At 40.2% G+C, this 22,449-nt stretch overlaps 1 protein-coding gene across 2 annotated transcripts in view; it reads right to left on the bottom strand.

Moving 5' to 3' along the window:
- The window catches only part of fam214a (family with sequence similarity 214 member A), a 51,231-nt gene extending 38,956 nt beyond the window's left edge, over positions 1-12,275 (bottom strand). For both annotated transcript variants that reach the window (XM_041785135.1, XM_041785126.1), the window contains exon 1: positions 11,198-12,275. In XM_041785135.1, the coding sequence (XP_041641069.1) occupies positions 11,198-11,228 (31 nt within the window). In that variant the 5' untranslated portion in view covers positions 11,229-12,275. The remainder of the gene's footprint in view (positions 1-11,197) is intronic.
- Positions 12,276-22,449: the final 10,174 nt, after the last annotated feature.

Raw genomic sequence — 22,449 nt, forward strand, 5'->3', positions numbered from 1 at the left:
GTGAATATCGGAGGGGATCAGTTCCTATACAGACTGAGCGGCCCATCCGCGGGTCACCTGACGATCATTTTATCATTTTAAAATTCATTTATCTGGGATCAATAAACTGTTGGACGGCCCTTTTTGTCTTTTTATTCCTCGCGTGCATGTTTCTCATAGCGCCTGACGCTATTGGCAATATTTATGATTGTTATTTAAGCTCTTAAATAAACCTTGTCCATATACAGATTACAACAGAAACTCTTCAACCTTTATAAACGTAAGAGTATTGACAAAAGATCACATAGGTATAGATGCAACAGGAGGAGACAGAGACATGCATGTGTGTGGATAGTAATAGTGAAGAGAGAGAAAATGAGCAGATAAAGTCAGTGGAGGACAATCGATCATCATTAAGAACATTTACCAAAATACATAATCTTGCCTATTATAAATACAATTACAAAAAATGGTTTCTTACATAATTTTTTGGTTATTTGTTTGTTAAATCTTTCAGATGTCAGACTCATTTGCATGTGGGGAGGCCTTTTTGACAGCACAAGTAAACTTCACACTTAATATTGGTATCATATTTCATTTATGTGCATTGGAACAACACACAAAAAAAAAAAAACCAGAAGAAAAAAGCCAAAATTAAAATAATTTTACACGAAAGTCAAAAATGGTCCAGACACAATTGTTGGAACCCTTTTAAAACTGTGGGTAAATCATTTTATTTCAAGCATGTGATGCTCATTTAAACTCACCTGTGGCAGTAACAGGTGCTGAAAAATACAGAAATCACACCCGAAGACAGTTAGGATAGAATGTATAAAGGTTGACTCAACCTTTGTGTTGTTTTGAACAGGAATGAGGAATTTCAAACTGATTCACCCAAATTTGAGCCGGCTCACTGGGCTTCTCTGAGAAGTCAGAAATGAATCAAGCATAGTATTCAACCACTAAAACTCATTTTTCTCTTCAGGAATGCAAGTAAATAACTATAATTTGACATATTAATCAAGAAATATTAATGTGCTTTACTATTTTTTCAGTTTTTTGTAAATCAGTAAATTTGAAAATTCGTGGATAACAATAATAATTATATTTTAGCATTACAAATATCATTTGGGTTAAAGAGCTTCTACATATTGGTGTATTAACAATTGCAGAAACATAAAAAATGATTTTGGTAATTACCAATGCTGTTACTTTAGGGCAGCTGTGGCATAAACCTTACTTTGGTTAGGGTTAGGGTGGTCTAATAAATTTGTTAAGCACTGTATATAATTTATATACATTATTTATACCACAATATTCACAATATTTCGACAGTTTTTCTTTGTAATACTTTTTTAAACCCAGAGCTGCCCTTAAGCTACAGTGAAAGCACCACAGATATGTCCAGGTCTTACATTACAGCCTTAGGTATGCATCATTCAAAACATTAAAATGCATTCATGTCAGACATTAAAACCTGCTCTCTTGTGCATGTTTGTGATAGTAAGTCACCCTAGCTCTATTTCTTTTAATATGCTTTTTGTCATGATATTATCAGCAGATAGAGGTGGAGGTGTGAAGTACTGAGGTGTTAACAGTAGCTGAAGAGTATATGTGATGTGACTCAGAGGAAAGGAGAGAAGAAGAGGAGAGGAGAGGAGGACAGGAGAGGTAGAGGAAGACCAGTGGAGCGGGGAATGGGGGAAAGTTCTGCCTCTACAAGGTCAGAGAGAAACAAAACAGCCTCTGCAAGGTCCTCCCTACAGACAAATCTTGCAGAGTTCTTGCATTGCTGAGATGAACATGAAGCTGTCATTTTAAAAGCTTAAGTAAAAGATGCTGTGAAAACTTCAAACAGAAATACTCTAATTTTTTTTTGTGAATGGTATGAGGGCTCATTTTTTCTTTAGTACGAGGTTTCTGGGGAAGGCAGGACATTCCCACAGAACTTAAAGTAGATCCACTTATTCCACATCAGGGATTAAAACTAGAGTGTAAAGTAGGATGTACTACAGAGGTCACCAGGAATTAATATAATACCATTGTAGCTGCTTCATTCAGACTTTTTCAAGAATACAGAGCCTGAAACAGGAGACACAAACATGCAACCATCTGTAATAAGACAGGAATAACAGCACAATTATATCATCCCCTCCAAACCGCACCCCTACCAGGAAAAAACCACCAGGTCCAGATGGCTCTTCCTGTTCCTGCAGAGACGGCTGCTGGTTGGCTATGAGGAGCCACAGGGGCGGGAGGATGTGACGAACACTTAAGCCATGACATCACTGGCACCCTGGCAGCAGAAATTTGACCCATGCTGCTGCTTTCAGCTTCAGCCAGTCCAGCACTAAGTCTAGAGGGTTTATTTTTGTGTGTCCGAACAGGTTGTTAACACCAAGCCTTGATCAGGGTTGGTGTACTCTGGCTTTAATGTCTGTATCACTATGACTGAGGGGACGTTAGACCTTAAGCCTAAGTTCATCAGTGTATGTGTCCTCATGGAGGGTTACACAAGAGCATTGGTGGACTGGGAGGACCGGGCGTCCAATCCCATGCAGTGGCTAGGCACAGCTAGGCTACTTACAGTGAAACCTGTCACAACAGTATTGCTTTAGGCTGATTACTCTTGGGGCCAGGGCAGTAACTCACTGCTGAATGCCTCCCCAGTACTGGTATTCATTGCGAAAGGCAGCTCTAACTCTTGCAGCACAATGGGGAGTCTAATATCCATGCTCAGTACAGCTGGGTCAGCAAATGGCACTGGTGTTGTATTGAGCATATTGAGAAAGCAATACGGGTAAACACTTAGACACGTTAATACAATGAATTCCAATTGCAAGATTGGGTTTGTTCAAACAGGAGAATAATTAGGTCCCCAAAAGGAAAAAAAGTAATTGCAGCAATCTAATTTATTTAAATGTATTTAAAGGTTTGCAGTGTTACTTTGTGCAAACTTTGCAATGATCATACATGTAAAGGGCTGTGTTTTGGCAGTGAAAAAGTCAGTATTTGATTATTCTTGTTTAATTTCTAGACAAAATGTCCCTTTATATGTAATTTCACTTGACAAAACAAGATTAATTCTTGTTTCAAGAAACAAGAAGAAATAAATAAGGCTTGTATTACTTAAAATAAGTAAAAATATATTAAAAATGCTTGCTACATTGGCAGGTATTTTTACTTTCTACCAGCAACCCAAGCCTTGTTTCTTATTTGAATAACATTTTTTTGGAATTTAATCTGTACTTGTCATGTAAATGTGCCATATAATAAATGTAACTACTAGAAATAATAAGACAAATACACTTGCTGAGATTGGAGTTTTGCATTGTACCTACCCATCTGAAATGCATTTAGTGATACCTTTTGGTATCAGGGGACAAGTTAAAGTATTGGCCAATCAAGAAGGAGGAAAAAATAAATATAAAGATGGGCTCCAGTAGTGTGAGAAGAGTAACAAAGGCCACCTGTTGTGGTTGCCTCCTGCTATACGGTGAATCATGTCTAAGAGGGAGGAGGCTAAAACAACACAAGACTAGACAGGTGCTGTACACAACAACAGTTTATGTCGCTCTGTGTTATCTGGATCTCTCGTCAGTGAGAGTGTATATTTTCTGATCCGCTGGCATGTGGCTGGGACATCTCAGGGCAGCTGTAATCTGGCTGAGCACTCGGCAGAAGGCAGGGCAGTGGAGAGAGTACGCTGAGTGGGGGTGGCTGGCTGGGTGGTGGACTCACTTTAACTCCTCTATAAAAGGACTGATGGCTTCAAACAGGAAGTCCAACCAGCAAACAAACACACCAAATAATCATACAGGGAGCCAGGACAGAGCACTGACATAGTCTGAACCAATCATGACGAGCTCTGAGCTCATCTGTGTGTTGTGCGTCTGAGAGGGGGAGAGAGCTCTGGTTAAGAGCATAAAGAAGGAGGCACTCAGCTCTTTCACCATATGACCTCATAACACTGCACAGCCTTTTCATTTTTAATGCCTCTTCAGTGATTTAGGATGTCAAAATGACCACAAATAAGGAAAAAACCACAGCTGTTTTTATGACATAAACAGTTCCAGTGCGATTTTGAATCAAACTTCACCATTCTACATTTGAATACAACAACACTAAAACATAATTATGCCTTAAAGGACGCAAATAAAACCCTGAAACAGTTTGACGGGACATGTTTTCTCTCTGACTTGAGTTAACAGGTCCTGACTGACTTTTCCATAGCTGATCTTTATGGGAACTGTAAAAGCTGTCAGTTGAACCACATGGTTTAACAGTGCAGAACTTATTAGGGCCAATAGCAATCTGTTGTGAGCTTGCCGACACACTCACCCTCTCCTCACACCCGTATACACATTTGCACACACACGCCATCCTGACTCACAGCTCAACTAACAGAAAAACACGGGGGTCAGATGACTTTGGTTGGGCCCCTGAGCAGAACATAAGTGCTCCTCTTCTCCTTTTTTTAACAAGAGCATGGTTCAGAGTGATACAAAGACATGCTGCACGGAAATCAAGCTCATTTGATGTCATAATTCTCTGGCGTTATTATGAGACTACACTTTCAATATGTGGGGACATTTTTAGGGGTGTGTATTGGCAAGAATCTTGCAATACGATACGTATCGCGATACGGGGTGCCGATATCGATATATTGTGATACATTACGATACGACAAGCGCCAAACTACAACATCTTGTCATTGAAAATTTTCTTAAAACTGTACGTGATATCTTAAATGGCGCAGTTCATAGTCGCTTGCTTGAAGACAGGGGTTGCTGCTCCACCTTCACTGCGTAAAAAGTGACGAGGAGTAAATGCTGTGCTGCTGTGTTCATCTTTCTCTCAATGCCATTAAAAATGCGTAACCTCTAAGATTGTTCTTTAAATATAAGTTGGGAAAGGGTGCTTCATAAATTGAACAATAATAATAAAGTCACATTGAATTATATTATATTACAGATATTAAAAATAAATTATATAATATAATAAATTATCCTCATGTCCAGCTTTAAGGACTGATGGACTGTGTTGTGAGCAGGGCATGACATGATGGGCCAATGTTTTTTTTATTTTTTTTTATTGTACTACAGAAGCCGTCATGCTTAACGGCACTACGATGGCACATGTCCTTACAAAAAACAAAGTATTGACTGGGTAATTATGGTTACATGAGTAAAAATCAGCAGTAGCTTCAGCAGGCTTCTTTCCTGTTAGCTGTTACCCGCTAAGCTATCGCTATGATGTCTTGCGCTTGGGTTCGTCGTGTCGTCCAAGTATTTCACTCTGGTGTGGCATATCTTACAAACGACTTGACTCCACCATAGAAGTCTGTACTGTTGTTAATGTTTTGGAAGCCAAAACAAGTCGACATATCTTCTACGAATACAGCGGAAGCTGCACTGCTGGGTAGACATGAGCAACCGGCTCGCTCAGACCGGAAGTCTTGCGTGATCTCCATAAACTGTAGAAAGAATTGGACAAACCCTGTGTGACATCAGCCATCTGCTTACAATAGGTGGAATCAAACAGCTCTTGAAGCCAATCCGCGGAGGCTTCCATATTGAAATTGCGGTCTCAACCGAACTTTGGATCAACGTAATGGCCCGCCCACTGAGCGTGACTTCCTGTCAGCTAGCTAACATTCTGGTTGACAGAAACGTAGCCTCTGCCTGTTGAGCTATCTGTCAATCAAATGAGATGTACCATTCAGCACGAAGTGAGGTTTATTCTAAATATAAACTAAACGATCGTGATACAAAAAAATTCACCCCCATACAAGACACTAGCTAATGAGACACGTTTGGTTTTTTGAACCAGACTGTAAACCAGTTTTTTTTTTGTGTAAAAACTGGCTGTTTAACAGGCGGGACTTCCTGTGTTCCTGCAGCCAGCCTAAAGTGGACACTTGCAGTATTGCAATTTTTTGCACTTCCACGTTGGCTTCATTTTTCAGGGCCGGAGGTTGCCGCTTGATGATCTCATTGTCTAACCACAGGAGAAAAGGGAAGAGTCAACTGCCTACAGCCGGTGCCTCCCGCCAACTAGCGGTCATTACGCCACAAACTGCATCAACAAAGTAAATTATTAATTTAAAAAAATATCAATACTGCATTCTAAAATATCAATACAGTATTGCGTCGTGAAATATCGCAATATATCAGTGTATCGATATTTTCTGACACCCCTAGACATTTATGCCCTAGCATTGGTGTTACATTTCGGAATTTTTTTACCAGCATTGTTCCATAAGATTTATATAACCTTAGACAGAGACTTATTCTGATTGTATCAACCTGTTTTTCAGTCTTCATTTGGTCAACTAGAATTATGACCAAATGTTTGTCAACCACCTTTATTCCATCAGAAAAATGAGACTTAGACAAGCAATAAAAAGATATTTGATAATAAAAACTCCCACAAAAAATATATTTAGTTTTGTCAAGGAGGCAACAACATTACTGAAGTATTAGAGTTGGACTGTTGGACAATAAAAGTTCATGATCTTTCTCTACTGTGGAAATGTTTTGTAAAAACACTATCAGACTTAAGGTTACAGAGCATTCAAGGTCTATCAGTAACTTATTAATCTTTTTTGAAGTTCTTGAAGTACTGGTAGTGTATTAACATGAGTAATTTACTTTTTGTTTTGAATTTTTGTCAACTGAATCAAGACCTAAACTTTTACGAGTGAAAGGACTAAATTATGACTAAAACAAAGGAAAATTTCAATCTTAAGCCTAAACACACTGCCGCCAATCCAGTGTGGCACATCTTTTAACGCAGCTCAATTGCCATCCGCAATACAGGGGTGTAAGATTCCATCCATCCATTTCTATACTGCTTATCCCATTAGGGGTCGCGGGGGGGCTGGAGCCTATCCCAGCTGTCATTGGGCGAGAGGAAGGGTACACCCTGGACTGGTCACCAGTCAATCGCAGGGCCGACATAAAGAGACAGACAACCAGGCACACTCACATTCACACCTACGGCCAATTTAGAGTCACCAATTAACCTACTGAGCATGTCCTTGGTGGTGGGAGGAAGCTGGAGAACCCGGAGAGAACATGCAAATTCCACACAGAAAGGCCCTGACCTGGAAGCGAACCAGGGACCTTCTTGCTGTGAGGCAACAGGGCTAATCCCTGCGCCGCCATGCAGCCTGGGCGTAAGATTCAACAATGTATATTGATACATCGATTGGTTGATAAATAATCCAATCAGATTGATAGAAAGTCAAGACAGCTATCTAAATTGATGCTTCAAGCTAGGCTTTTATTTTGAAATTTTCCCCGCGCGCCTGTTGACAGTTTTTGCCCCGACAGCATCCTTAACAACCTTGTTGCAAGCTAGCAAATTAACGGCAGTGGCTTAAAGTTTTGCGGCTGAGGGAAGTTCTCGGCTGTGTGGACATATTTCAGAGAGATACTACTGCTGGACGGGTCTCCACCCTTAGTTTGCCAACTATGTCTACAACTTTATCCATATAGAACCTCAGTATGAGATTGTTCACGGATAAAAAACACTCAACTTGTTGGCTGAGGTAGCACGAGTGCCGTCTGATGCAGCAGACTCCAGATAAACAGAGAGGGAAAAGCCCACTGCTGCATGTCTCCTTTAGTAAATTGATTTTATTTCGCCATCTCACGTTAGATTTATAATGAAAATATAAGCTGTCCAAATTTAGCGTGGTTCAAGCAGGACAGCTGTTCTCTTTACACCCACCACCCCCTCGCTCTTGTTATGAGGCTGCTCAAGAGTGTCTTTTGAGATAAAACTTTGCTCTACTCTAACCTCTCCATTTATAAAAATCAAGGTTACAATAAATCAAAATAATAACAATTTGTCACTATAACATCACATGCCACATATTTAACCTCATTTAAATCTCATAATGTACAGGCCCCTGTGTAAAGTATGAGGGCGGATATGGAGCAGAAATATGTGTTCAAGTCCACATGTGTGTAAATAAGTTCAAGACAAAAATCTAAAATAGGATAACAGGCAAAAAATTTTGACACTTATAAAGGGTTGCAGAAAAGTTTATATTGGTGCTTTACAGTGATTTGAAGGTGTGAGGAAATAAAAATGCTGTTTTAAATCAACATTTTTAACACAAATGTTCATAGTTTTCTTCTTAATTTAAAGGTAATTAGGGGCCTTAGTTTAAAGAAATGAGACATTTACAACATAAAAAAAGTTTCTGTAGTGAAATGCAGGTCTTCGTTCTTCGTTCAGTAATTTAATAGCTGAAAGAGTGTTTTTTTTTTGTAACTGTGTGAAATTTGTGCATAAAATCATCTGATATCTATTGTTGGCCACTATATCGAATCGAATTTAAGTCGTATCGTGGCAGATTTTGTGATATTGGAAAATACTGTATTGTTGTCCAAAATATTGATATCCTACCATATTGGCATGAAACCGGTGATTTACACCCCTACCCCATCAACAGCAGCATGTCAACAGTCAAACTCCCCGCCAGCCACTGCTGGGCCAGGTGCTTGGTACCAAAGCCGAAAGCCTGCTTGGGATGGCTCCCCCGCCTCGTTGGGTAAGTGAAAAAACAATAGGAGCAGTGGTATTTCACCATCAGCTGAGGCCTTCTTTTTATTCAATATTTTGAATAGAAGATGGCGCAAAATTTATTTTTCTGTGCTCTTAAACAGAGCTGCTACTCATTAGTCGAGATGGACAAAACAATTGTTCTCTCAGGGAAACACTCTGCCAGCCGCTACAACCACCACCATTAGCATTTAAACATTTTTGTGCTAATATTACTATGAGCTAGGACTGATGTTTCTGCTGTTGTGTCATATCGGATAACACTGTGTAAAAGTAAAGTGAGCTAACAGGTGTTTATAACAACTGTGCTGTAATGGTAGCACATGGGTTAACGTCATGTTTTAAAAGAATCTCTGTTGGTTTCCTGTGTTACTGAACAGTACCAAAGCTTGAAATAACATTCGATTGTCTGTCATGTTTATTAACCAAAAGCTGGAGTGAAATAAAAAGTACTGTCTTTGTTGAAAAAAACACATTGGTAATTTTTAGATTTGAAACAATACCAACTATTGCACATAGTGTTTCCTAACAAGACAACTCATGGGTGCTGGTGTGGCTCAGTTGGCAGAGCAGGCAGCCATAAGCAGAGGCTATAGTCCTCTATGCACTGGTCACTAGATTGATTCCCAGTCTCTGTGCATGTTTTTCCACATTCTCTCTCCACATATTCCCTGCTGTTTTATCAAATAAATGCTAAATGCCCCAAAAATTATCTTAAAAACTCATCCAGTATTGAGAGCCTAGGACCTAGATTTGTGTCTCCATTGTATTCCTATCTGTAAAGTCTGATTTTCAGTTAATCACATCAAACTTTTAAAGTATCATGACTCAGTGTGTCCGCTGGGATCTGAATTCAAAGACAGACAACATCACTGCAGATAAAATTAAAATGTTGGGTTTAAGCATCAATAGTTAAAAGTCCACTTTCTTCAGGTGGAGTTGGAGCAGATGTGTGACAGGGTACAGCCTGATTCTATCACCTTGTCATCACCCTCACAAAGCCTTAGCTTGATGTTTCACACCCTTCTGATCAAGAGGTCAGGACTCATGAAACCAGTTGCATGAGCGTTAAGGTTAGAAGAACATGTTTGGACTCGTTCTGCTCTCCCCTTCAAACAACAATCCTCCAACTAGCACCCGATAAGTGAAACTGGCTGCTCTGTGCTCAGGCTGGTGCTAACTAAACAGTCTTCTTCACCACTGCAGTCTCTTCCTTTAAGAACAGGGAGAGCAACACAGCAAAAGAAAGAAGGCATGTGGGCTATAAGCAATGTGGTATCTCCACCACAGGAACCGTACAGTATGTTCCAAATAACAATAGCTCCACAGTGTCTGCCACTCAAACAGAGAACTGCTGCTGTGAAGCTCACATAATTAGAACATGACAACCTGACATGGTGAAAATGCACAAGGAGTGAAGAACACATTTGCTGTTGACATGTGCCTAAGGCAGACATTTCTCTATGCTTTTGTCTGAAACACGGCAGAGGCACAAATACAGAGAGCATGTGGTTGCAAATACCCCTCAACATAAGAGTCATAACCTCTGCCAATACTACAACATACAACAGCAGTGTTGCTGCTCACACTTGACCCAGCATGCTGTTCTGCATTATTATTCTATAATTACATAATAGGGTGCCACTCAGTGTGCCCTTTACTTTGAACACAGTCACACTAAAAAGATGTCCTGGAGAGTGTTTCTATATAAAGGCTGAGGATGGGGTTAAATGTCTAAGTCCATATTTGGGGCATGTTTATTGTTTGTTGTGGAGTCAAATAACAAGCATTTTGTCCTTTAAAAAAGATCCAACTGAGGCCAGTCAGCAGCCAGACAGCAGTTTCATAACCTATGCAAACACTCAGACTATCTGTGATTGACTGCAGCTAATCTCATCATGACTGAGAACAGAGGCCCTTCACTGTTTCCAAGTATGGCGCTATTGTGTTGTTGACAACAGATCAAGTCGCTAGTTGCCCTGGATCGAAAACAACTACATACAGTCTCTGACAAGTAAACTATTTCACTTATACAGGAAAAAAGACCTTACACAACACCCAATGGTAATTGTGTCAGGGCAGAGATTAAGCTACTGAAATGCCCTTTACAAATTACAGCAATGGTAAAATTAGCATAATAACATTGGAACAAACAAGGCTGTCCCCTCTGTCCCTGTTTTACCTCTTGCTGCAAATCCAGGGGCATGTAAACAGGTTGCAGAGCATATGGAAGGAGCCTTATATCCACAACAGGGTGGGTGTCAGGAACATTTTGCAGTGCAAGAGACTGTCAAAACAAGAGATGCTGGAAAAGGGAACAGCAACCAGCAGAGAGCTCTTGCAGGTTGTACTGTATGTTGATGCGAAAATAGGCGAAAGAAGCAGCTGACATCCAGAACTAGAGCAGTAAATTAATTCTGTATGTACATGTCCTCATCGAGAGGGGTCAAGCTTTATGAATTCATGTAACCAGTGACCAGGCTGACCAGCTGTTACATAACTCTCTGGCCTGATTCTTGTCTCAGGGGAGCGGATACAGTCAGTCGACTAAAACTGGAACTGCACAGCTTGTCTACACACACTGACCACCAGGCTCACCCCCTACCTATATGTGTTTGTGTGTCTCTGGTGCTCCACATACCTCGCTCAGGCTTCATGTTGTCCAGTGTCATCAGGATGCCTACAGGGTCTCTTGCTGGGTCTTCTCGTTTTCTGTCACACAGCCTTGACAGCAGCACAACAACGTTGTCCGGACCCCACCGAACCCCTCGGTGACGGAGACCTGCTGTATTAGCTAAGCAATGATATCAGCTGTGAAGCCTGCGTGTTGGTGCCAGCTGCCCCCTATCCAACAACAAAGCCTCGCTTTGTTAGCATGCTACTGTACGCTTCCATCGAGTCGCACTGTATTGTCCAACTGACTGACACAAAGACAGCTGATAGCGAACAGTTAGCGTTGGGTAATACTGTTGACAATCTGCTAGCTAGCGAGCAACCAATCTGACTACTAGTGATTTAACTAGCAAACAAGCTACCCTCACAGAATGTCTCAAATTCCTCCACCTGAACCATAGTTACGTCGCGATGCATCTCTGTCTCCTCTCCTGAAACGTTGGCTCCCCTCATCGGTGCTCCGCCAGTACGAGGCTCTGCTAACTCAGCAGTGTTAGCTAGCTAGGTAGCCCCCACGACTAACTAACTTTATCGTGACCGTTTGGTTAAGAGGCTGCTGATGATGAAGACCCCGCAAACACCCCAACCCCCACGATAGCACAGGTAGCTACAGCTCAACCAAGAACACTGAATTCACAGGACTGTCTCAGTATATTTTTTATCATTTGCCAAGACGAGTACATTTTATCATTTTTTTTCTCACGAAAAGTTAACCGTATATGGTCCACTTTCTATCCATCCATAAAAACAGAACCGTCTCCATATGCTTGAGGTAAGGAACGCCACCTGTACTGACTTCCTTCGCGAGCTTCATTAAAACTTTTCAAACCAACAACAAATAGCCATACTCCGCTCGAGCGCTTCGGTTACAACGGCAACGTTTCCCGCGAGCGTTCACGGAGCAGCGGCAGCCGTTTCACCGCTGACACGCCAGCTGACTGCCAAAACTAGAAGAGTAGGTCGATACTAATATTATTCAGGCGAAATGCAGATGAAAGGAACAGCGAGTCCTCCTAGTCGTGATGCTTACAGTCTGCCTCCCCTCCTCACTTCCCTCCCCACTGCTTGTCAAAACAGATCAGTGCAGCTCCAGTCACGTGTCCCAACAACAGCCCCAGTCGTCACTTCCCTCTCTTGCCAGCAAGCCTCGCATGAACTCGCAGCCATAGCAACCGCCAACTTAGAAGTGGTACCAAAAACTTGTTGGAAAGACGCGTTGCTTTTGGAGCAAGAGAAGATACAAATTTTAGCCTCCGTAACTAAAGAATATTCCCACTATCCTGCCACATTAATGACTGTAGACGTTTGGCTGGGGGAAACGGCACAACCAGAAAGGGTCTATCCTCTCAGTAAGCTGATTGGTCGGGGCAATTCTGTGCGCGTTCACGTGCGCACGAGGGTTCGCTTCCCGTCGTGAACATTTTGTCCTTACTAGCTTGGACTGATGAAGCCAAAGATCGTATGTTTAAAGTCATGCAGTTATATGTTGTAGTACTAAGTCCTACAACTTTTAAAACCATAGAGAAGTTTATTCCAAACGCTCCACTGGTTGTTGTTTTATTGCATATTCAATTAGTAGGCTTATTTTTAAGTAGTAATAAACTCCCTTTGTCCCATATTATATCTTAAAACCACGAGCTTTATAGTTGCACATATCTTTTTTTCTTAAATTAATATTAAGGCATTTGTTGCGCCAGAAAATTTGTGAGATAAGAAAACCCGCATTCAAAACTCTGTCTTAACCTGAAAACGTACTCTTATGTACGACGGAAGACGTAGGCCCATGTTCAAACCCCAAGTGATGCTATGGCTAACATAGGAGTAGCTTAACAACAAACTGCTTTAAAGCAAATAAAAGCGAGTAAAGAATAATTTTCAGCACGAGGATGTCCGCAGTACAATACCATTTATATATTTGACCTGCAATCAGTGATGCTGCTCATACTGCAGTATGACGTCCTTTGTCCATTGGTGCAAATAAAAAAGGTCAGAGGGAGAGCTCTTTGCTATAATCTTATCTCCGCTTAAACCTCTTGGAACAAAGGCAAAGGCCAAAATGGGGACACTAGAATCTGCTTCACAAATCTGTTTGGCAGCTGCAGTTGTACTTTGTGCGTTATTGTTGTCTGCAACACATAGACAGAGTGGATTTGAGTGTAATCATACACATTATTAGTACTTTATTTACAGTAAAAGTGCGTGTTTTTTTTTTTTTAGGTTGACTTCCTAAATTTTCCTGTGCTCAGTGGGGCCTTACATTTTTTGAATATTTTTTCACTTGCTTTTCTGTGAATCTACTTAGTTTAAAATTGACAAATTTGATCTTCAAAGCTGAAACCAGAGACAAGTGACCCAGATATGGTGGTGTTGTAATGTCCTCAATAAAATCCCAATCTCCACTGGTGGATTATCTGCATTGTCTGGCAAGCAAGCAAAGTTAACAGAGTCTGTCACCTATTTGGCCTACATTTAATGAAACTAAATCTAATAAGACACATTATCTACCAGACCTGTTGTAGATATTTATGAAAAAAAAGTGTTATGACATTTTTTCATATGCATGTGAACATACCATAGTAATGCCTTCATAAAGCAAGAGGCAAGCAAATGTTTAACTCAAAATTTCATAGACTGGTTCGTCTCATGTAGTCTTTCAGATGAATGGTACCAATACCAGTATCAGTATCAGGTACTTGTGCTTACACTTGTAAAACATTGCTGATATTGCACACAATGCGATTTTACAGCCTGATGTTAGCCTTGCAGCAGGTTGGCTAAATAAGAGCCATGTCTTCGGTTTGGTTATATTATTAAGTATTCACATTTGTAGTTGTTGATCACAGTGAGTACTCAAATTTAAGTACTTGTACTTGGTATGAAATAGCACAGTATCAGTGCATCCCTACCTCTACAGAGACAGATATAGGAGTTACTGTTCAGATAATACAAACAACCATTAAACAATGCCCTTATGGTGTCATTTCCCCCTTTTTTCCTCCATAGACAGAGTTTTTAAATTTACCCATGAATAGGAGCGACATAGGAAACAGAGGTATGAGGAGGACTTTTGGGATTTGTTGGTAACTCGGAACCATTGGTCCGGTGCACATAAAGGGCCACGATTTTAAACGGAAGAACAAAGACAAATATTTATGGTGTGAGCTACATGGTTAGAGGGGGTTTCTATGATTAAATCAACCAGCTGCAGCGTAGTTAGGTCTGAGGATTATGCCATTACAGATAAGTGCTTAGGTTCACATAGACCAAAAAGCTATAGACTAGGTTATATAAGACTACCTGCAGATTATCATGAGATATGGATGATTAACATTTATTTAAATCTAATATAATTAAATATCTGAGCCCATGGTGTACCATGTCCTGAAATGACCCCAATATTATTTTATGTTTTGATGTTTTGATTTCAAATATAGAGAGACAATTGTCTTTGTTTCAGGTATGAATTTTACAATCCAAAAATACAACAGTAACAGGGTTAGAATAATCTTATTGGAGTGTGAATTTCCCTTTAGGGATGTTGGCAAATCCAAACAAAGAATTTCCTGTTTGGAAAAAAAATATGCCATAGCTCCATCTAGTGGAAGAACCAAGACAGTGCATTAGTTAAAGGAAATTCCATCCAGCTGTCTGCCAGAAGAAACAGGAGATAATGACAAGAAGAGGAAGACAACTATTTTATGAATGAATTTGCATCCAGAGCAAACGACATGGACACGTCACAGGTGTCTGGACTTATTTTCGTGGTCTTGACACTCCTGATTCCTGTCTAGATGTTGTCTGGTACACCGCTGTGCCTCCACTCAGGGGGACTGACGATAATTTATAGAACAGACATGAGTTCACATAGTTTATTGATTATTTTGAATCATAATACAAATACTTTAATTCAGCATGACTGCAGCATCATATTGTTCAGGGGCGTGTTTGACTTCTTAAAAGATTTTTTAAAAAGTTTTGTCCCACCATGGGCCAAAGTGAGACATGCCCTGTATTTCATGAGGATCAATGAATGACCTCCTACTTTATGTTTAATGCATCTGTATTAAGTTATGAGAATTTGGTTTCAGTTTTCTATATTTATAAATTAAATGTAAAAAAAAAACAGTTTTAAAAACACATTTCAGATTCCCCAATTTAAGTTCTTGAGTTTGCTTTCCAACATTCAATCCGTACAGCACACTTCAGAATTTCAAGCTTAAGGGTTTTTTCATTGCAATCAGGAAAAGCACAGATAACTATTATTACCCTCATTCACTATTTTATAACCAAGTAAATAAGTAATGATTTGAAGTTGCTTTGCATTATTTGTAACTCCGTGACAAAAAAAAGTGGTGAGCTTGAATAAGCTCATTTATTAATTATGTTACCTATTTAGTATCATATTCACATTCCCTTACTTTTCAGCCTTTTGAATTGTCTCAATGGTTTTCAGAATGTTGGAGCTTCATCAGACATGAAAAGAGTATATATAACTACCACCCCATTACTGCTTACTGTAAGAGTGAGTGCATCTTTGTCACTGGTGCAATCTACAGATGAGGGCAAAATTGTAAGCCCCCTTATGAAAATTTCAGTTTCAAGTGCTGTTAAACAGAGCAAAGACTTTTCATCACAACTCTTTCAAACATCATAGATTTATTTTGGATACTTACATTATTTTACTTTGCACACCAACAAAAAATATTTCACAAAACAAAAACTGCAATGGTCAAAATTATTAGCCCACCTGATGCTAATAGTCAATTGTGCCTCTTTTTGCTGGGTAACACCCTGCAGTTTTAGTTCTAGTTTTCAACAAGTCTCTGGCACGTCTCCTGAGGAATCTCTGCCCATTCTTCTTTGGCCAAACTCTCGAGTTCTTTCAGATCTGATGGTGTTCTAGCATGGACCCTGGTCTTCAGTTCACCTCAGAGATCTTCACAGTCGGCTTTATGCAGGCCAGTCAATAACGCTCACTTTGTTCTTCTGGAGGTAGTTCTTCACCAGTATGTTTTGGGTCACTGTGTTGGAAGACAAATCAATGACCCAGACCCAGTTCTGCTGCTGACTGCTTGAGGTTTTCTTTCAGAATCTTAACATATCCTTCGGTCCTTCCACCTTTACGAGATTCCCAGGTCTTTGACTTATATGCCTCTCCCTACTTTCTCCAAACATGAGCAACATCTCTATGGTCAAAGAGCTCTAGTTTGGTCTCTTCTGACCAAACACATGCTTCCAGTATGCACAATCTTTCTCCATGTTGTCCTTAGCAGACTTCAGTCTGGCTTTAAGGTGTCCCTTCTGCAGAAGTGGAGTTTCTTTATCTGCAACCTCTCAGTCCATTCCTGTGCACGGCTCCAGTGATTGTCAGATATTCCCGACTTGGCTGAGCCATTCACTAGAGTCTTGGCAGTTGTTCTAGGGTCTTTAGACACATTGATCACTATTTTTCTTTCCAGAGCTTTTGAAATCTTTCTCTTCCTACTTCTGCCAGGCTTGTTCTGTACTGTGTGGCTCTTTTTTAATTTCTTGACGATACTTCTCACTCCAGTTCTTGACACTTGGAAACGCTGTGATAACTTAGTGAGCATCAACAATTCTTCTTCTCAAGTCTAAAATGATTTTTTTTCTTTTTGTTTTTGCCAGATTCTCCAGTGACAACTTAATCCCTTACTGAAGTTTTTATACTTTGTGTTAATTGGAAGATAACCCTCAGCTTTAACTTGATTTTACAAGCTTTTTGCATTACAAAGTAAAAGCACATCATTGCACAACAGTAGTCTGTGCTATGGCTCAACAAGGTCAGTTCTAAAGGGGGATAGTAATTTTGACTCTAGTAGTTTTTTTCAGATTTATGACATTTTTTTCAGTGTCTTAACATCCAAAACAAAACAAGGATGTTTGGAAAATTCTTGTTAAAAAATCCTTTTTGTTTAACAGCACTTGGGAAATACTTGAGAAATGAAATTTAATGGAATTTTCATAGGGGGCCTGATAATTATGTCCCCATCTGTATATAAAGGATGGCATGTGGCAAGTATATGACCCAAAATTGTTTTTGAAGATCTGTAATAGCAGCAATAGAATGGCAGATGAGGGCACTGGTTGATAAAATTCAGCTTTGTAGGACTGTGGTTGAAAAATAGTTTGAAAATTTAAAATAGCTCACCAGAAATCATGAAGAACCTCTGACCAAACATTTTGAGATCATATTAGATATTTGCCAGAAAGGTTCATACTCTGTATCAATAATGGTGGAATAAGAACACACCGGAGCAAGATCCATTGCTTGTAACCCTGACAGCTCCCAGTATCATAAACAATCTTCTGAAGCTACTGAGACAGACACAAATGTCTGCTTGTCTTGTCCTCCACTTCCTTATCTGATTTAATATTTTATTGATTCAATTTGTCTGTCTGAACAAAAAGAAAGAGAAAGAACACAAACCTGAAAGAGATGAAATAAAACAATGAGAACAGCAGGCAGGATTCAGAGGCTGGAAATACCACTTGTTTATTTTTCTACTTTTTTGTGACTACAGAAATGTTGAAACATTTGAACACTGAAAAAAGCTGGATGACATTATCACTTGCTTCTCAATTTTCTTTCTTTTTTCATTTGCTTAGCAATCACAACAGATGATATTGCACGGCACTGAGAAAGCGTTAGCAAAGCCTGGAAACAGCAATGACAAATCAAGTCATGAGACATGGAGTTATACATCTGAGAGTAACACCGGCAGCATTGCCTCTCTTGCACACAAGCACACACACTGTCGCCCACTCACACAGTCACTCACTCACACACACATACTGAAACTGAATAAGCATTGTGAGTTGAGAAGGAGGCCAAAAGAAAGAGATTAAGTATGATAGAGCACAAGGCGGACGAGAGCGATGGGATTTCATTTTGAAAATGCAAGTGCAAGATGAACTACGGCTGCTATCTAATCCTAAATGTTTATGACAACAAATATGCTTGTTTATCAAAACCCTTCAAGCATCTTTGTGTATGAAGAGCTGGAGGACACCCCTCTGCGGGCAAGAAACTAGTTCCCCAGCGTAAGAGATCCAGATGATTGTCTTAGGCGCAGCAGTATTGTAATGAGACTTGTAGCCAAGCTACCCATCATATGGGAACTCCTTAGGGTCAAAATAAATAAAACATGGGTATAAAGTAGATCCACACTGTATCATACACTCCTCTCTTTAACACAGGCCGTACATTGTTCTGTAAGCACCTGCTGTTAGCTTTAAAAATCCTTCCACACTCATGATGACTGCATAACATGCTGATGTTGTTTAACAGTAAGGCCTCTGACAACCACATGAAGTCACACTTACTGTTGTGGTATGCACCAGTCACATGCACACACCAGCAGCACAAACAGGTTTAAAGCAAAAGACACACACCATAAAGAAATACATGCACAAAAGAAATGAGCTATCCAGACGGTCGTCCCCATACACACTCACACACTGATTCCTTGTTAAGGTTCTTTGCAGTTTTATTAGACTTTGCTCATGGTCATTACACGAGTACGTACCAAAAGAACAGATACTGAGTGGAGAGAGGTGGCAGTGCCACGACTATAAAAACAGACCCAGCTCTGTGACACCGCCCCTGGCAGACCGGCTGCCCAGCCTCGCCTCCACCCTCACTCTGTGCATGAGACAGCAAAGTGAGCGGGACTTGCAGCCCTCTTTTTTGTCTTTTCAGATGCTTCAGATTGTACATTGAACAGGAGATTCCCCACATGGTTGAGTAAGCTTGTCTACACAGCCCCTACGCCTTCTACATTCTATACCCGTGCGAATGGCAAATCAAAAACTCAACAAGTCTACCTCACAAATGCCAGTGCTTTTCAACTTTATACATATTTTTTGTCCAATTTTTGGTTTGTTTTAAAAATCTTTGGATGTGCAGTAATACCCATAAAATAACTGTTTTCTTAAAAAGTCAAAAGAATAGAAAAAACACGCACACACGTACACACTGCTTTTTGCCAGCTGTTCAACAAAGTAGCTCCTGTATAACTTTGTCTGCACTGGCAAATCAACTGTCTGGGTTTCTGGCAGTGTTTAAAACACATTGAAATGCCGGCTAGGATTCAGCTGAAGAAGAATACAAACTACTCTTTTGTTATACCTAAGCGTGGGAAATAAGGCTGTAACATAAAACTGTCTTTTTTGTTTTTTTTCTTCCAAAAAACCTACTATATACAAATCTAGAGTTTCTACAAATGCATAAATTAAAGCAGTGTTAACCATTACAAAAATGCAATTAAATTAAAATCACAACACAGAAGTAGAGAAAAAGGGAAAATATGAACACAATATCACAGCAGTTGGTTTTACCCTGTAAAAGCAATAGTCTACCATCTTAATATTGGCATAACCCAATGTCTGATAAAAAATACGCTTCTCCCTCCATCATTTAAGTTTCATACATCAACCCTGAAACTTCCTCGGCAACTTTGAACAGAGCACTTCTGCCAAAAATAAAAATAAAACAAAAAAACTTCAAAATAGATAATCATACAGCTTTTTAAAGTAACAACAGTTACCACAAGAGTGGAGTTCTGCCTAACTCACAGATAGACGTCTCAATGCAGAACTCAAAGGAATTATTACTATGAGGTATTCAGAGACATTGGTAAAGACATGCACGGCCAGGGTGCTGGACCTTTTTACACACAGCAGAGAGACGAGGCAGGTTAGGAGAGAGGGGGAAGGAGGGTTAAAAGGGGGCAAAAGACAGAGAGAGAGAGTGAGAGAGAGAAGAAACAAAGACCTTTGGTTTAATCTGAAGAAGTGGACAACAGAAATTCCTTTGGTATGTTTTCATTGCATGGTTGCGCTGGCGAAAGCACCACGGTGTGATTCAAATAAAAAAAAGGAAAAGAAAAACATTTCCTTGTTTCTTCAGTAGTGGCCTTTCTACAGGCTGAGGTATTCACAGAGTCAAAAGTGAGAGGTCAACAGCGGTTTTACACTTTGGTTCAAGCAAGGCACTCGTCCTGGGAGTTTTAGAAAGATTGCAACACGTCTGCTTCTACTTTCAGGAACATGTCTGCCTATAGTTGAGTCAACAAATTTGCCCATGGCTATGTCAGCTTGTCTGCCTATTGTCTTGTAAAGATGTCTGACCTATACAGTGGATCAATATCGTCATAGATACACACTAAGAGAAGAGGCCAAGCGGAAGGGAAGCTGCTTAGAAAAGACACTCCTGCAGGGTAATCCATCAAATTTAAGTGCATTATTTTGTAATGAATCAGAAACTAGAGTAAAACGCTCAATTTTGTCCAATCTGAATTTGTCTTTCAGCCAATGAAATGGTAAAAATGACCGCTTTGGCGGGGGTAATATGTTGACAGAAAACTGTTCCTGTATCTGGCGACTTCTCTATCCCCCTGTACGCCCCTGTGTAGCCTCTCGTGTATATCTATGGCCAGATCAGCATATCTGCCTATAGCTACATCAGCATGACTACCTATGGAGCTGTAATCAGAGTACAGATGAAGCAAGAGCACGCATAGCAGGGGTGCATGGGTTGAATGCAGGCGGGAGGGAGGGAGAGAAATGGGAGAAGAAAGGAAGAGAAAAAGGAGACGGGAGGGGGGAGGGGAGACACACAACATCTTAAAACACCACTCATAGAGGCCGTGCAATGAGAAGAAAAAATCTTTGGTTATCTTTGGTATCATCAAAGTGATAGAAATCACGTATGGAACTTGAGTGAGGTAGCATCTTTGGTTCACACTATAAAACATCAGCAGGTCTTGACACATTTTTTGGTTTTTCTGTCATAGATGAAGAGGCGAGCTCTCTTTCCCTCTCTCTCGCCTCTCCTTCAGCGCTTGTTCTGATGAATGTAGAGCTGCTAACCCAGGCTATGAGGGGGATGACGGCAAGGGGGGGCCAGCTCCATATATTTAATGATAGGCTGCCCTGGGCTGGCCCCGTGTAGTGCTTTCGTCCCAGTGCTGAAATGCATAGCTCACTAGGACAGGAAAGTAGGCTTAAGGAGAAGGCTGGAGATTGGATACCAGCAGGGTGGGGTGTTTTTGTATTCAGGCGAGGAGCTGACATTGCTGTGTAAGTGCCTGAAAGTGATTTGATCATTGATATCATCCCCTCGGCCCTACATCTTTGATGAGGAGGATAAAATCAAATAGGTATGAAGCACACGGGGACAATGCACTGAGGCTGAATACTTATTATCACTGAGGCTGCCTGTCTCCCTCACAGTGTCAGGAAAACTCAGTTATAGTGCCACCTTTTGTTTTCACCTTTGCAGTGAAACACATCACTAAATGGATTTGTCATTGTTCTCAAGCTGTTGGGTTTTGCACACACCAACTTGAGCTAAATCTGTGGGCATCATTTTAATAAAGACATTTCTTCAATGATTCAACTTCACAATTCAGCTTTTTTTTAGGATATAACTGGAATATTTTGCTTGATTCACACTACATCAATAAGGCAAATGTCAAACCAGTCTAGGCAGATCGCTGCAAACTAATGTGTCTTATTCTGCTTAAAGTTTCTGCCTGTTATAGCAATTTTTTCTTGCCAGTGTTGCCTTCTTATTAGCAGAAAAAGACACTCTAGTTTGGTCATTGCTACTATTATAACAAAGAGAAAAGATTATGGTTTCTCTTTTTCAAGTGTCATGATATAACTATTGGTGAAAATTTCAAAATACATTGAGTGATTGAATAATTGATTTCCAAGGCTGGGTTATACAACATTTCAGTTTGAAAGGAGCATAAATTAAGCATGATTCAGAATATTGAATGGACTTTAAGCAGCACTTTCTCTTCTTTGTAGCGCTTAACTAACAGTCTTTCATCTGAGGTAAAAATACTCTACAAAATATACTCTTTGGTTGATCACTCAGTAGGTTTTCTAAGTTTCTTAACTGAAGATGAATGAGAGGCTTTGGTTTGTAGAAGGCTTTGGTTTTTCTTGAATTATCCAATGCTTCAGCTTGTTGGAGGAAAGCACTACCATGAGGGTTGAGGTTTAGGGTTTTTTTTGGTTTTGGATTTGGGTTAGCAGTCTACGTGTGAGGCATCTCCCTGTCTGTTTGGAATGCCTGATAGAGAGACAGACAGCTGGACAGACAGTCCACCTCCACCCGTCCAAACACAACAATCCAGTCGCTCCCGTAGGATCATTTTTGTCTTTAAAGTTGATTGGCCAATCCCACTG

The sequence above is a fragment of the Cheilinus undulatus genome, linkage group 1 (assembly GCF_018320785.1).
Source record: "Cheilinus undulatus linkage group 1, ASM1832078v1, whole genome shotgun sequence".
NCBI lineage: Eukaryota > Metazoa > Chordata > Actinopteri > Labriformes > Labridae > Cheilinus > Cheilinus undulatus.